At 46.4% G+C, this 13,969-nt stretch overlaps 1 protein-coding gene across 1 annotated transcript in view; it reads right to left on the bottom strand.

Moving 5' to 3' along the window:
- The window catches only part of LOC127462930 (exocyst complex component 4-like), a 95,565-nt gene that overhangs the window by 38,486 nt on the left and 43,110 nt on the right, over positions 1-13,969 (bottom strand). The window contains exons 6-7 of the mRNA XM_051771861.1: positions 8,077-8,320; positions 2,844-3,021 (exon numbers count right to left, since the gene is read on the bottom strand). Coding sequence (XP_051627821.1) covers positions 2,844-3,021; positions 8,077-8,320 — 422 coding nt within the window. The remainder of the gene's footprint in view (positions 1-2,843; positions 3,022-8,076; positions 8,321-13,969) is intronic.

Here is a 13,969-nt window from a genome sequence, read left to right as displayed (position 1 = left end):
AGGCACTGGAAGGTCTCCTTGGAGCCTTCTCTTCTCCAGGTGAACATTCCCAGCTCTCCCAGCCTGGTTCCATAGGAAAAGTGGTCCAGCCCTTGGAGCAGCTCCAGGACCTCACTCCAGCAGGTCTGTGATCTGTAGGACACATCACAGACACTGAACTGCACCAGAAAACCCCAGAATTCCCTCCCTGCATTATCCCAACACAACTATTCCCATCATTCCATGGTTGCAGGAACAGGGCTCAGCTCTCCCAGCCCAGCACTGGCTCCTGCAGTAATTAGGGAGCTCAGAAGGATGTTCCTCCCACTCCTACACTGCAGAGCTCCGTTACCTCCCCACACAAAGCACCAAGTTCAAATTTAAACACGTTTCACCCCTGTCCTGTTGGTGCAGCAGCAGCAGCACCACGAGCTCCGCTGGCTCTGGCACCAGAGCCAAATTGTGTTTTCCTGCCCTAATATTTTGACAAACTGCTTTTTTTGTTTGTTTGTTTTGTTTGTTTGTTTGTTTGTTTCCTGCACCCGGCTCTAAAAGGTCACTCTGTCTTCTGTGTTATTCTTCCATTCTCAGAGAAGGTCAAAAATACTGAATATCTGCATGTTCTGTGCCTAAACGTTGCTCAACACCGAGCCACCTCTGACCCCACACATGGTGCTCGGTGCAGTTTTTTAGGGAGCTTTCAGAAATCCAGCTACAAAAACAAGCTGAAAACAACTCATTTCCCACAGGAGACAATTTGCAGCCCACCACGAGCTCACCTTATTTAGGGCAGAGCTGGAGAGATAACCTTGCTCTAATGTACTTCACACGCAGAGATGAACAATGTGCACGTACAGGACATTATCCAGGTGAGCTGCAGCCATGGGAGATTGTTCTGATGTGGTGACTGAATTGCATTCACCAGGATCTGAAGGAACTGCATCCCTTTCCCTGATGCACTTTGCCACCTCCCCCCAGATTTTCAGCAGGAAGATTGAAATAAACACTTTTAAAACTGAGTTTTCTGCTCCCCCTGCTGCAAAGGTAAGATTCCCCCTCTTTCCGAAAATTATCCTTATTCAGAAAAGCAGGATAGAAATAATTCAGGCTTTGGGATCAAAGGTTTTCTTACACTGTAAAGGACAAATATTTTAAGGGAACTAATGCACAAACACCCACAAGATTGTGAACAAAGAAATGCAACGTTTCCTCCTTTCCACGTCAGTCAGTGCTCATCTCTTACCCTAAACCAGCAAGAGATTATGGATCTTAAAGTGCTGCTTTTAGACATTGTAAAAGCTCTTTTGGAAGCTTTTCTGCCTCCCTCTGACACCCAGTATCAATGAAACCTTTGCAAGTGGGTGGTTGCATTTTTCTTGGCACGCCTTTCACAGAAAGCTTGGTCAAACGTTGCCTCCCCACCACAGAAAGAGCTTTTCACTCCCTAAATGCTCACACCTACACGTGCTTCTGTGTTCAGGTTCCATCATCCCTGGTTTTGGGATAGCCAGGATAAACTGCTCCAAATTCACACCCCAAACTCCCCCAGAGAAGGGGGAATATCCAGCTTTGGTGTTCTGCCACGCCGGAGGGAAAATCTCGGGAGGGTTTTTACTCCCAAGGCTTTGTCCTCTCTGGAGCAAAGTCTGCAGAACTCAGGGCTCTTAAACCTCCTGGATCACAGGTGAGGGCTGGAGGTCTCCAGTGCCAAAGCCACTCCTCATGTCTTTAAGGTTAATTGTGCCCTTCAACAGGGCCAGACACTTCAGTTCTGTGACACCCTTTTGTTTAGAAACCCCTCAGGAACCTCTGGCTGCACATCCCCAATTGAACTTTTGTGAGAATGGTGTTTGAAAGGAGGTGAAAATTGTGTCATGGAGAAAACAGATGGAGGTTTATTTAATAACAATTCCTCTAGAAAGACAAATAATTGGGGTAAGGAGCCACTGGAGGTGATCAAAGGCCCAAACCTTACATTTAGCAGGTTCAAGAGGTATTACATTCACACCATGCACAGAGCTGGGTATTTGGGTAAGCAAAAAAACCCCTCCATTGCTGCACAATCAAACAAACCTGCAGAGCAACAGCTAAACAACAGCCCTGCAATGAAAATTCCTGTTAGGAGAGGAGGCAGAGAGCACTTTCCATCAACAGCCCAGCGGTGGAATGACCACCATAAATCTTGCCAGGCTCATTTCTTTGCCCTCCTCTCTCAAATCCCAGGTGAGGCTCTACATCTGTGTGCTGTATATAAAGGCAATTTCCAAATAAATAAAGGAGGAAATATAATATTCATGTGTGAGCCTCACAGCAAGAAGGAGAGAACAGCAGGAAGGCACGTGAGAGGTGAGAGCTCTGAGAGAGCCTCACACACTGAGGTGAAAGGCACAGTCCCAGAATAAAGCCCGAGCAAGGCACAGCTTTAGTCTCTCAGAGCCAAGAGTAAGAATCAAATAAGAATTTCCTGAAAACAAGTGTCTCAGCTGCCTGAAGCCCAGCCACAGTGACAGGAGAAGACAAGCCATTAGAGCTGTGACACCTCATAAGACAGCGATGACACGGTAACAACAGAACAAAAATGTCACTGTTTGAAAGCTGCTGATAAATCACTCGGTAGGCAAAAGGAATCAAACCTTTCCAGACACCAGAAGGATGAACCCACAGAATTATTTTTTAAATTTTTTTTGCTGATATTTAAGTTCTCTCTGGAGTTTCACAATCTGTTATAAACGTGGCCACTTCCCAAAAACCGAGACAAACCCCAGCACTGCTGTCTCCCGAGCACGACAGGTGCTCACACCGGTATTTTTGGTTCTAAAAGCTGTTGTAAAAGCTGAAAAGGCGCCCACCTGGAGGACTCTTACCTGCAGGACATCCTGGATCTTCACCCACACGTCAACCATGTCGTAGAGCTTGATGTCCCCATCGTGCTGGCTGCAGGGAGAGGCCACTGTCTGCTGGAGGTGCCCCAGGACCACCGAGTGCGCGGCGGCCACCGCGTTGAACTTGTCGAAGAGGAGCTCCAGTAGCTCCAGCAGCAACCTGGAAACCATCAAAACAACCTCTGCTCAGCTGCCACAAGGCTCCACGGGCACAAACAGTCATCCAGCACAACAGAGCAGTGGGAAGGAGACAGAAGAGTGTCCTTCACGTGTCCTGTTTGGTGACAGACGCTGAGAGGTCACCCGGCTTCAGACCCTCTCTGTGGGTTCTAATTTCAGCTCAGGTTTGGGACATAAATACTCCTGAGGATCTTTCTCCTCACTCCCTCCTCTATAACAGCACTGAAGTGTCCTACCTGGGGCTACAAGGAAGACAGAACCATTAGTAACTCCAGAGTAACTCCAGAGTAACACCACATTAGAGATTATATGACCCCAGACAGGGCTGCACACAGGGAGGGAGACAACCTGCTCTTCCCTCAGCTGAAAATAACAGTCTTGAGGCAATAAAAGTAGACTTACCCACACAAACAGAACACAAGAAATTGATTTTGAACTATTAAATTAATATGGCAGCTTTTAAACATTGCAAAATAACTGAAACCTAAAATATCAAGTCTCCTCATCTGTGTCAGTCAGTACGATTTTACTACTGTATTTACTGCAGTGATAATCTCATCTCAATGTCCTACATTTTACCTGCTCCTATGGCTTCCTTACTGCCCAATTACTGCAATTAATGAACCTCAGCAGAGCCCTAAATAGTTTGTGATAAGGCAATGATACCACATTTTGACTATTCGAGAACAGGAAAATTGTGATCGAGTTCACCGGCGTTTAATGAGCAACTCAAGGAGACACATAACCCCAACAAAACGTGGAGATAACACTTCCCAAATCCATATGTTAGGCACTCCCAGCTCTGACAGACAGGCTCCATCACATTTTTCCCTGCAGCAGCTCTGGAGTCACCACATGCTCGCTGTGTGTGCCCGGCAGGGGCTGCGATTCCCGGAGCAGGACACGAGAAATCCGGGAAAAACCGGAGCTGGTCCCGCTCCTTCACCACCACGCTTCAGTCTTCATGGAATTATAGAACCATGGAATTATATAATCAGGGAATGATTTGGGTTGGGAGGGACCTTAAGGATCATCCAGTTCCAACTCTGATAGCTTCCACTATCCCAGGTTGCTCCAGCCTGGCCTTGGACACTTCCAGGGATCCAGGGGCAGCCACAGCTTCTCTGGACAACCTGGGCCAGGGCCTCCTCACCCTCACAGCCAGGAATTCCTTCCCAATATCCCATCTAGTCCTGCCCTCTGGCAGTGGGAAGCCATTCCCTGTGTCCTGTCCCTCTGTCCCTTGTCCCAAATCCCTCTCCAGCTCTCCTGAAGCCCCTTTAGACCCTGCAAGGGGCTCTCAGCTCTCCCTGGAACCTTCTCTTCTCCAGGTGAACATTCCCAGCTCTCCTGGCCTGTATCCACAGGAAAAGTGGTCCAGTCCTCTTAACTAACTTGTGGCCTTCCTTGATTCAATAAGATTCAACAAAGAGCCACTGGACACATTTAAATAAAAACCAAACAACTGGTGTTTGTGCTGAGTTTCTTCGTATTTTAAGAAGAAGCAACAAAAGCCTCAACAGCCTTGGCTGAAATGGCACCAAGGAACATTATGGGAGCAAATGAATTATCTACCACTGGGAAAATTTATCACCCCAAGCCCAACTTCTACCAACATCCCGTTACAAACAAGAGCTGAGTTATTTCTCCACCTCCCCAGGAAAGGACAGTTTGGCAGAGCAGAACCAGCTGGAGAGTCAGACAAATTCATTTTTGTTGTCCCTGGGTGAGCCTGACCTCACATTGTCAACCTGTTTAAAGAGCCACTATTACCAACTTGTTTATTAAGTCATTCCTAAAATAATACTATAATGAACAGAAGGATTTATTTTTAAATTCCAGGGTGTCCCTATCGCTGTGTTACAGACTGACAGAGAGGAATTCCCCCAGGCCACACTCTCGGTGTTTGTACCCACCCCTCCTTTACATTCTGATCCAACACTGTATTTCCACATTTCCCTGTTTTCAGATCAGCCAGCCCCTCTTCTCTTCTTGCCCTCCACCAGTCCTATAAATCTGTCAGGTCATTTTTGAGACAAGGTGACCCCAGAGGGACACGGGCGGACCAAACCCATCCCGGAACGTGGCCCACATTTTATGCAGATGGGGTTGGAGCTCCGAGTGACCTGAGCTGAGCAGGGACAGGCAGTGACAGGAGCCTGGCTCAGGCAATTTGTCACAGCCAGCCTGTGACCCCTGAGCTGAGGAGAGGGGGAAATATGTGGAGAGACAGAGACACACATCCCCGGAAGCAACTTCCATAGTCCAGGGAATAACGGGAATGAGCTGATGCAGAGTGACTGCTGCCACCTCAGAGGGGTCACTGGTGACAACTCAGGCATTGCAGCAGCAGTAATGTCCTCTGCCTGCTCAGGGTGGTGGCATGGACATAATTCCTGGAGTTATTTTAAAGCTTTGAGACGAGGTCAAAAGTCACAAGTATATTATGAACACGTAGGGAAAAGCACAAGAAATCCAAGTGACAGGATTTAGGAGCAAAATTGTCCACACACCATCCCCTCTCGGCCTGGAATTTTAATGTGTCCTTACCAAAACGTCCATAAATCTGTCCCTCAAGTAGGTGTGCATCCAGATTACTATTAGTATTATTAGTATTGGTATTATTATTCTATAGCCACATCTTCCAAAATCCAGGAGAGACCCAGAGGTTCCTGCAGCAGTCTGACTATGGCTCTGTGACTTTGTCTTCCACCCAAGGTCCACGTTTCTAAACATGAAGGTGTGACACATGCCTTAAAGAACCACTAATTGAGGATAAGGCAGTGGCAATTCCTATATTTAAGCCCTTTTCCATAAATTTGTTCCAAGCAAAGAGACCTAAAAATGCCAGAGAATTTACCCAGCCTTTAAAATGGTCCATTTTAATTAAAGCTGAGATCAGCTGCAGCTGGGTGAGATGCAAGTGTAGTTTCCAAAGTCACCTTCTACTAGGGACAAGGAACAACTTGGAACCTGTTGCTGCCCTTTCTCAGGTTTTACTTCCTTTGTATCATTCCCATCTCACAGCATGTAAATGTGTGTTAGTAAAGAGGGTTTTTTATATTCCAAGCAAAGTATCTGAAAAGATGCTCCATCTAGTTAGGCCTGTCCTAAGTCTGTGTCCCATCTATCCATGTTGAATGTTTTAGGAAACTTAGGAATCACTTGTATCACAAAATGGTTTGGGTTGGGAGGGAACTTAAAGTTCATCTCATTCCACCTTTGCCCAGGTTGCTCCAACCTGGCCTTGGACACTTCCAGGGATCCAGGGGCAGCCACAGCTTCTCTGGGCAACCTGGGCCAGCCCCTCCCCACCCTCCCAGCCAGGATTTCCTTCCCAATATCCCATCTAGCCCTGCCCTCTGGCAGCGGGAAGCCATTCCCTGTGTCCTGTCCCTCCAGCCCTCCAGGCTCCAACTTTCAAATCACTTCAAATCCCAGGGAATCTCAAGCTGCTCTTCCTGAGGGCTTTTGGTGGGAAGGGATTTCAAAGGCCATTCAGTGCCACCCCCTGCCATGAGCAGGGACACCTTCCACTATCTCAGGTTGCTCCAAGCCCTGTCCAACCTGCCCTTGGACACTTGCAGGGATGGGGATGTGGATGTGTGACCTTCCCTTGAGTGGAGGGAAACAATCACCTCTCTTCCCATGGGAAAAATAAGAGTCAACTTTGGAGCAACACTGGGAATGAGCCACAGGGAACTTGTCCAGCACAAGGCTCGAGATCCCACAGGCCCCTCTGTCACCTTATTAGTCATTTTATTTGCCAGGAGTGGGAATTTTTATGGACACCACTGGAAGCAGAGCAGCTGAACGCAGGCACTGAGCTCAGTGAGAGACTCAAAGCAGCCAAGTGGGAGCAGTTTTAAGGGAAAACTGAAAAAAAAAACATTTCCCTCCCCAAATTCCTGAGGTCACAGGAGCACTGACAGCCTAATGAACAGTTCAAAGCCGTTTTGGGCACTGCATCATGCTCAGATCTGGGGTCTTACAGAGCTCTATTGAAACAGCAGGACCTTGTTGTTCAGAGTTATTTTCTCCTTGACAGGAGGAAAGTGGCTGAGTTTTGATTTAAAACTGGAGTTAATTTGAGGGGAGGGAAGACCCTTCCCTGCTATAATTTATTCTTTTCAATGTAAACGAATTCACCTGCTTGCTGTAAACTTCACATGTGATTTAGGTTTACAATCAGTTCTAATTATCTCTGTGTTCAGCAAGAATTCAAGACACTTTCCCAAGCTGTGGAATATGAGCATCTCAAAGGCTCACACTCCCCTGCACGTGCCAAAACCCATCAAACTTTTTTGTGCCTCACTCAGCCCTCTGGGCAGGTTAATGTCATTAATATATGATCTGATCCAATTTATCCATTTCAATGGACAACCAACCTTTCCAGCCTGATTCATAAATAAGTATCAAGCAGATATTACGCTCCCTTCTGGCATCAGAAACTAAAATTGTGCTTTGTGATCCACACAAAAAAAGCCTTGTTTTAATTTTCCTGAGTTCTCAGCACTGTAACTCTGCAAATTCTTCACAACACCATTGTTTGCACAGCAATGCTAACGAGAGGAATTAAAAAAAAGAAGTCTTTATCAAGCTAATGTCGTCCTTGGGAGTGATTCTGCACTGCAAATATCACCTACAATGAAGATGCAACGTTTTCCTTCCCCACAACAATTCCCTTCAGACGACGATCCTGACAACGTGCCCTTCCAGAATCCGGTTTTTCCCAAGAACACTTCTAGTGGATCCTGAGGAGCAGCACAAGCACAGTTCTCAGCTGGCTCCCACACCTTGCCACCAACAGAAATGGGGCTGCACAACCATTTAAGAGACTTGGGTTTTGTGATATAATCTTTTTTCTGGTGATATAATTTTGTGACATAATTAATTCCCTACACGATTTCAAAGCTCTGCACCTGCCTCAGCTCAACTGGGCTCTGCCACACTCCAAATAACTGAGTTCATATCATCAATTAGGACTTTTTTTTTTTTTTTTTTGCAGCAATCCAAGTGGCTGGAATATCCTTACCTGGGCTGGTTTTCCTGGGAAATATTCTCCCCTCTCTGGTAACCATTGTCAGCCACCTGAGTCGTGGATCTCTTCACAATCTGCTTGAGCTCCTGCTCCAAGCGATCCTGGATGGCTTTCACTGTCTCTGGGATTTTTTTCAGCTTGGCCAGCCCTTTGATGAGAATTCCCATGAAGACACTGCTGTTCTCCTCTGGATCCAGTTCCGTGTCTTCCTTGATTTCCAGCAGGCTCGAGTCTCGCACTGAAAAGAGATTTCAAAAGGCATAATCCAAGATTTGAAACTGTTAAACCCGACACCTGAGACCATCCAGAAGCAGCATTTGAACTCCTTTGCCTTCACAGAACTTCCACCACTCGGAGCAACCAAGGAATAAACAAGGAAGCACTTGGATTCTGGGGGGAACAGTGGTTATTTCTGTTTGCTTGGGAGCTTTTTTATACATAAATACAGTAACCTGCATGTCTGATTGAGTTAGAAACACAGGATGACACAAGTTATGTATTAGGAAACAGAGGAATCCTGGTGCAATTAAGATATTCATAAATGAGAAGGCACAACACCCCTACAAATCCCTTCAGTGTGTTTCAAGCAGCTAAAAAGCCCTAAATTTCTACCCCAGCTGTTTTAACTTATAATATTCTTCACCACCATGTCCAGCAAGTGAGGAACAAACAAGGAAACCAGCAACATTTGGATTTTTGGGGGGAGGTAGAGGATATTTCTGTTTGCTTGGGGGCTTTTCTACACATAAATACAGTAACCTGAACGTTTGATTGATTTGTAAATGTTCCATGATTTAAGTTAAGATTTAAGTTAAATGTTCCATGATTTAAGAAACAGAGGATTCTGGTGTAATTAAGATATTCATAAATGAGAAGGTACCACATCCCTACAAATCCCTTCAATGTGTTTCAGGCAGCTAAAAAGCCCTAAATTTCTGCCCCAGCTGCTTTAACTTGTTATATCCTTCACAGGAGAGGAATTTTCATTACAAACAGTATCGAGATTAAGAGACTTCTGATTTATTCAGCAAAGTTGATGTTGCCAGAGCGACTCATTGTTTGATTTTATCTCGTTCTGCTTTATCACTTCTGCCAAGGGGTTGATGAAGTTACTCAAATCTTTTAGCAGGGCCTCTAAAAAGTTAAAAAACAGGAACAATTAGGGAGGGTATTGTGGATATGGCCCTGAAGTAACAGGGACTGCACAGGGAGAAATCCTGTTGCTAAGAGACAAGGGATGGGAAAGCAAGAGACACTCTGCTTGTTTTAAGTGTGTTCATTAAGCAACATTTCTTAATTTACAGATAACACCCAGCAACAACAAAAGCGTGGCTCTGTTAAAGGCTGGGTGAAACATTTAATAAATATATTTAAACACTTATGGGAAGTTAAGTGTGTCTTCAAGGCAAACTCCACTCCAAGCATCTTGGAAGATCCACAGCCACCAGATCCTTGGATAAAAATGAACCCCCCCGACGGCTGTTCCATCTTCCTTTGGGAAGGGCTGGTGGGTGACAGATGACTCCCATGGTTCCAACTCCTCAACAGATTTTTTTACTCAAAAACTCCTCCAAGAAGCTGAATAAATGTCAAAAGATCCAGCAGGAGGATTGAAGGAATGTGGCAGGGATGAGAAATGGCACGTCACGAGGAGCAGGAGCTGTCTGAAGCCGTGACTCTGAACACAGGAGCAGCAGCAGCTCTGAGTTAGAGCAAGACCAAGAAAACAATGTCCCAAAGAGCCCATATGGTGCCACTTCATAAATATAATCACAATAAACAGATAACACTCCTCTCAGTGCCAGCTCACACCAATTTCAGGCTCCAACAATGCAGAGAGTTGGTTCTTTGCAGCAGAGTGATCCCAACCACGGCCCCTCTGGCTCAAACCAAACCCACTGTTCCCACACTCCTCATCCCAACCCAGAAATGCTGCCAGGGAAGAGCAAGGTGGGAATGGATCCTGGGAGGGCACCACATGGGACAGGGAATGAGAGCAGGGTTTGGGTGAGGAGATGGAGGATGGGAGGCTGGGCAGGAGCCAGCAGGGCAGGACTGAGCCCACAAAGCCAAGCTGGGCTGATCCCACAGCAGGGGCAGCAGGGCAGGGGGGGATTCTGCCCCTCTGCCCCCTCAGGGGAGACCCCCCTGCAGAGCTGCCTCCAGCCCTGGGAACAACAGCAGAAGGACGTGGAGCTGCTGGAGAGAGTCCAGAGGAGGCCCCGGAGCTGCTCCCAGGGCTGGAGCCCTCTGCTCTGGAGCCAGGCTGGGAGAGCTGGGAATGTTCCCCTGGAGAAGAGAAGGCTCCAGGGAGAGCTGAGAGCCCCTTGTAGGGCCTAAAGGGGCTCCAGGAGAGCTGGAGAGGGACTGGGGACAAGGCCTGGAGGGACAGGACACAGGGAATGGCTTCCCAGTGCCAAAGGGCAGGGATAGATGGGATATTGGGAAGGAATTGCTGGCTGGGAGGGTGAGGAGGGGCTGGGATGGATTTCCCAGAGAAGCTGTGGCTGCCCCTGGATCCCTGTAAGTGTCCAGGGCCAGGCTGGATGGGGCTTGGAGCAACCTGGGATGGTGGAAGGTGTCCCTGCCCATGGCAGGGGGGGTTGGACTGGATGGCCTTTAAAAAGACCCTTCCAACTCAAAACTGTTTTGTGATTATGAGACATCAGGAAGATCAAAGAGTGCTTCTTTTTCTCTCTCACACACGCTCTTTTCAATTAAATTTGAACAAGCTACGAGACAAACAACTAGAAACACAGAGAGTGCATTAATTTGTTTTCCTAAAAAAGCAGCAAAAAACCCAAGGATAATATAGAGACACCTCAAGCAGGTATCACCAATAACACCAACTGAAAGTTAACAACTGGATGCAAACATATTCCTGCTCAAAGCTCTCCTCCATCACTGACCTTTCACCCCACGAGGCTGCAAAGCACTTTGAGTGCTGCAGACATTGTCTCTACCCACCCTCTTAATGCCATTTGTTATTCCCCCAAAACCCACAGCATGCCAGGCACAAACACGGAAACTGAGCTCCTTGCAACGAGAGCTGTGAAAAGAGCACAGGAAGAAAGGCTTAACCTGTTGTTTTCTTTTAAAAACCCAAAATATCTTGTTTCTCTGAGTTCAGTGAGGATATTTCTCAGCTTGAGCAGCTTCTCAGAGCCCCCCACCACGGCTCTGCAGCTCCTCTGTAAGAGGGCTGTGAATTATTCTTAATATCACACAACGAAAACCCAAGAGGGAGGAAATGGAGCCGTATCCAAATGGGAGGACAGCATTTAAGAGGAGTAAAAGCAGCAATCTTGCTGAGAACTCTGCCAAGCACACGCTAAGAGGAAGGCTCTTGCATTTCCAAAAGAGCAAACCGATTTCCAACACCCCCCCAAATGGTCAGGACGTGGATTTGCATCTCTGACAGACGACAGCGAAGTGAAAAGCTCGATATCTGGGAGCAGCACGTGGCAGGGGAAGTTTTGTTAGATCTGGTTGCTTGATAAAACCTGTTTTCAAGTGTGTTTCCTGCCCGTTGTGCTTATTAAACAGGAATCCTGGGTGGATTTGGGGCCTCATTCATCTGTGAGATCTGACAAGACGCCAACCCCGGGTAACCGAAGAGGCTCTTTTCTCGTGTCTTCTGCGCTTCAAACGTCCTCTGCTGCCATTTCATGTCACCAAGGGGCTGTCTGACCACAAAGCTCTGGCTCAGGAATGAGCCCCTCCTGTCCCCTTCCTCTCCCAGAAAGGTATCAAAGGACACAGGCATTTATTAAGGAGCTCACCTGGAAAATTGCATCCCCACATGGGCAGAGGTGAAGGAAGATCAGCCCCAACAGATAAGCCCTCAGAAGTGAAAGCTTTGCCTGTATTTACTCTTAAACTGGGAACATGAATTACTTTGTTATTCATTTGGATGAAGACAAAAGCAGGAGGCTGGCAGAACTTATTCCCATCTTCAAATTCCAAAAGGAAGGAGGGGGGTCAGCAGAACAGGGACCTTGGACTGTCACAGGGCCTGTTGAGGTGAGAGACCCTTGGGAGCCTGTCCTGAGGGGCAAAGGGGTCCAGGAAAGCTGGACATTCACCAAGGAGGAAATCCTAAAGGATAAAAACCAAGAGCTGTGGCTGGAACTCAAGGAAAAAAGGAGTTTCTGACCTTTGGAAGAAAGGACAGGCAACTCAGGAGGAACACAAGGATGCTGTGAGGTTGTGAAGGGAGAAAAGAGGGGCCAAAGCCCAGTCAGGACTTAATCTGGCTGTAAAAGGCAATAAAAATGTTTCTATAAATACATCAGCAACAAAAGGAGGGCCAAGGAGAATCTCCATCCTCTGTTGGATGTGGGGGAAATAGTGAGAGAAGTTCAGGGAGAGCCTGAGGTACCAAATGCCTTCTTTTGCCTCAGCCTTTAACAGCAAGACCAGTTTCTGGGGGTACCCAGTGCCCTGAGCTGGAAAACAGGGATGGAGAGCAGAATGAACCCCATAATCCAAGGGGAATTGGCTGATCTTCCTGTCCTAACAACCTCTGAAAACCTCTTGTGAAGCAGAAAATGTAAATACGGCTTCTCAAAAGCCTCCTGAGACAACAACTTAAAAGAATGATTATTTTGCCTCATTCTCTGGTGGCCATTTTCAAAAAAAAAATTAAATCATTGAATCATTTTTTTCACCTGAAAATGCACAACCCTGTGTTTAAGCAGCCAAAAGTTGAACCATGTGCATCACTGTTTCCTTCACTTCCATGGTTTCAAAGGTGGAAGGTTCCCTGAACAGATCCCTGCTTTGATGATGCCCTATAAACCTTCCTTGCCAATTGGGAATTCCTTCATTTGTCCAGTTCTGCTGCTTCCCAGGAACCCAACCTGCTGCAAGGGCTGGTCTGATTCCCCCAAAAAGTCAATGTTGGTACCTCATTTAAGCAAAGCAGTTGAAGAAAAAGCTCTTGGGTCTTGTTTTGCTGCTGCTCGTTACTGAAAGTTTCATTAGCCGGGGGATTTTATGGGACTCCAGTAAAATTTAATGTGCTATTTTCCATGATTTATGTCCTCCTGATTATGCCCTTTCTGCCTCCAAACCTTCCAGAGGAAAGCACATGAGTTCCTGGTGCCCCAAAGCCATCATTTCACACTTGAAGGAACGTCACCTGCTCATTATTCCTGGTGTTGAATCCTTGTTCCAACACATTCCTGGAGCCAAGGAGCAACAAATGGACAGTTACTGCAGAAATGGGAACTTTTAAAAGATTTGGGGCATTTTCTGCTCTGTGTAACTATGAAGTCCAGAAGAAAAGCCAAGTTTAAAATCCTCCTAACCTAAACAAGCATGAAAACCAAGTCTCCAAATAAAAAAATAAGTGCCCTGTGGTCAAATATCTGATGATGGGACCACACACAAGAACTAATAATGAAATTATACAGGGAGAATAACTATGTGTTAACTCTTCTGGCTTTCATGGTTCTAAAATCTCCCTGATTTTCCCTTTCTTTCCCCAAATACACCCCCAGATCATTTACATTCTAGGAAAAATGCTAGAGAAAAACCACCCAGATCATCAGGAGAGGTCTATGAGAAAAAAATATCTTTTAAGAATTTATTGAGCATGTTTGAAGTGGAAACAACTGAGACAATGTGGCACAATGGCATTTTTGGAGTCACCTTTAAAACTAGATATTTAAAGCTCTGGCTCCTGCAGAGATTTTCCAGGAGCAAGTTCCCAGGTCCCCACAAGTTTTCACCTCCACAAAAATAGTTGTTTTTTGAAGAAAGAGAGGCAGGAGCAGTAACTAGACCTGCCCTTAGAACCACCACACTGCCTGGATTTAGAAGTTCCATTTCTCTCCTATCACTGAGGAAAAAAAGGTCACTGAAGCAAATTATCAATTCAGCC

This window comes from Manacus candei, unplaced genomic scaffold (assembly GCF_025592945.1).
Source record: "Manacus candei isolate 608988 ecotype Guabito, Panama unplaced genomic scaffold, ASM2559294v1 h1tg000146l, whole genome shotgun sequence".
NCBI lineage: Eukaryota > Metazoa > Chordata > Aves > Passeriformes > Pipridae > Manacus > Manacus candei.
This window is presented reverse-complemented; position numbering and strand designations above follow the sequence as displayed.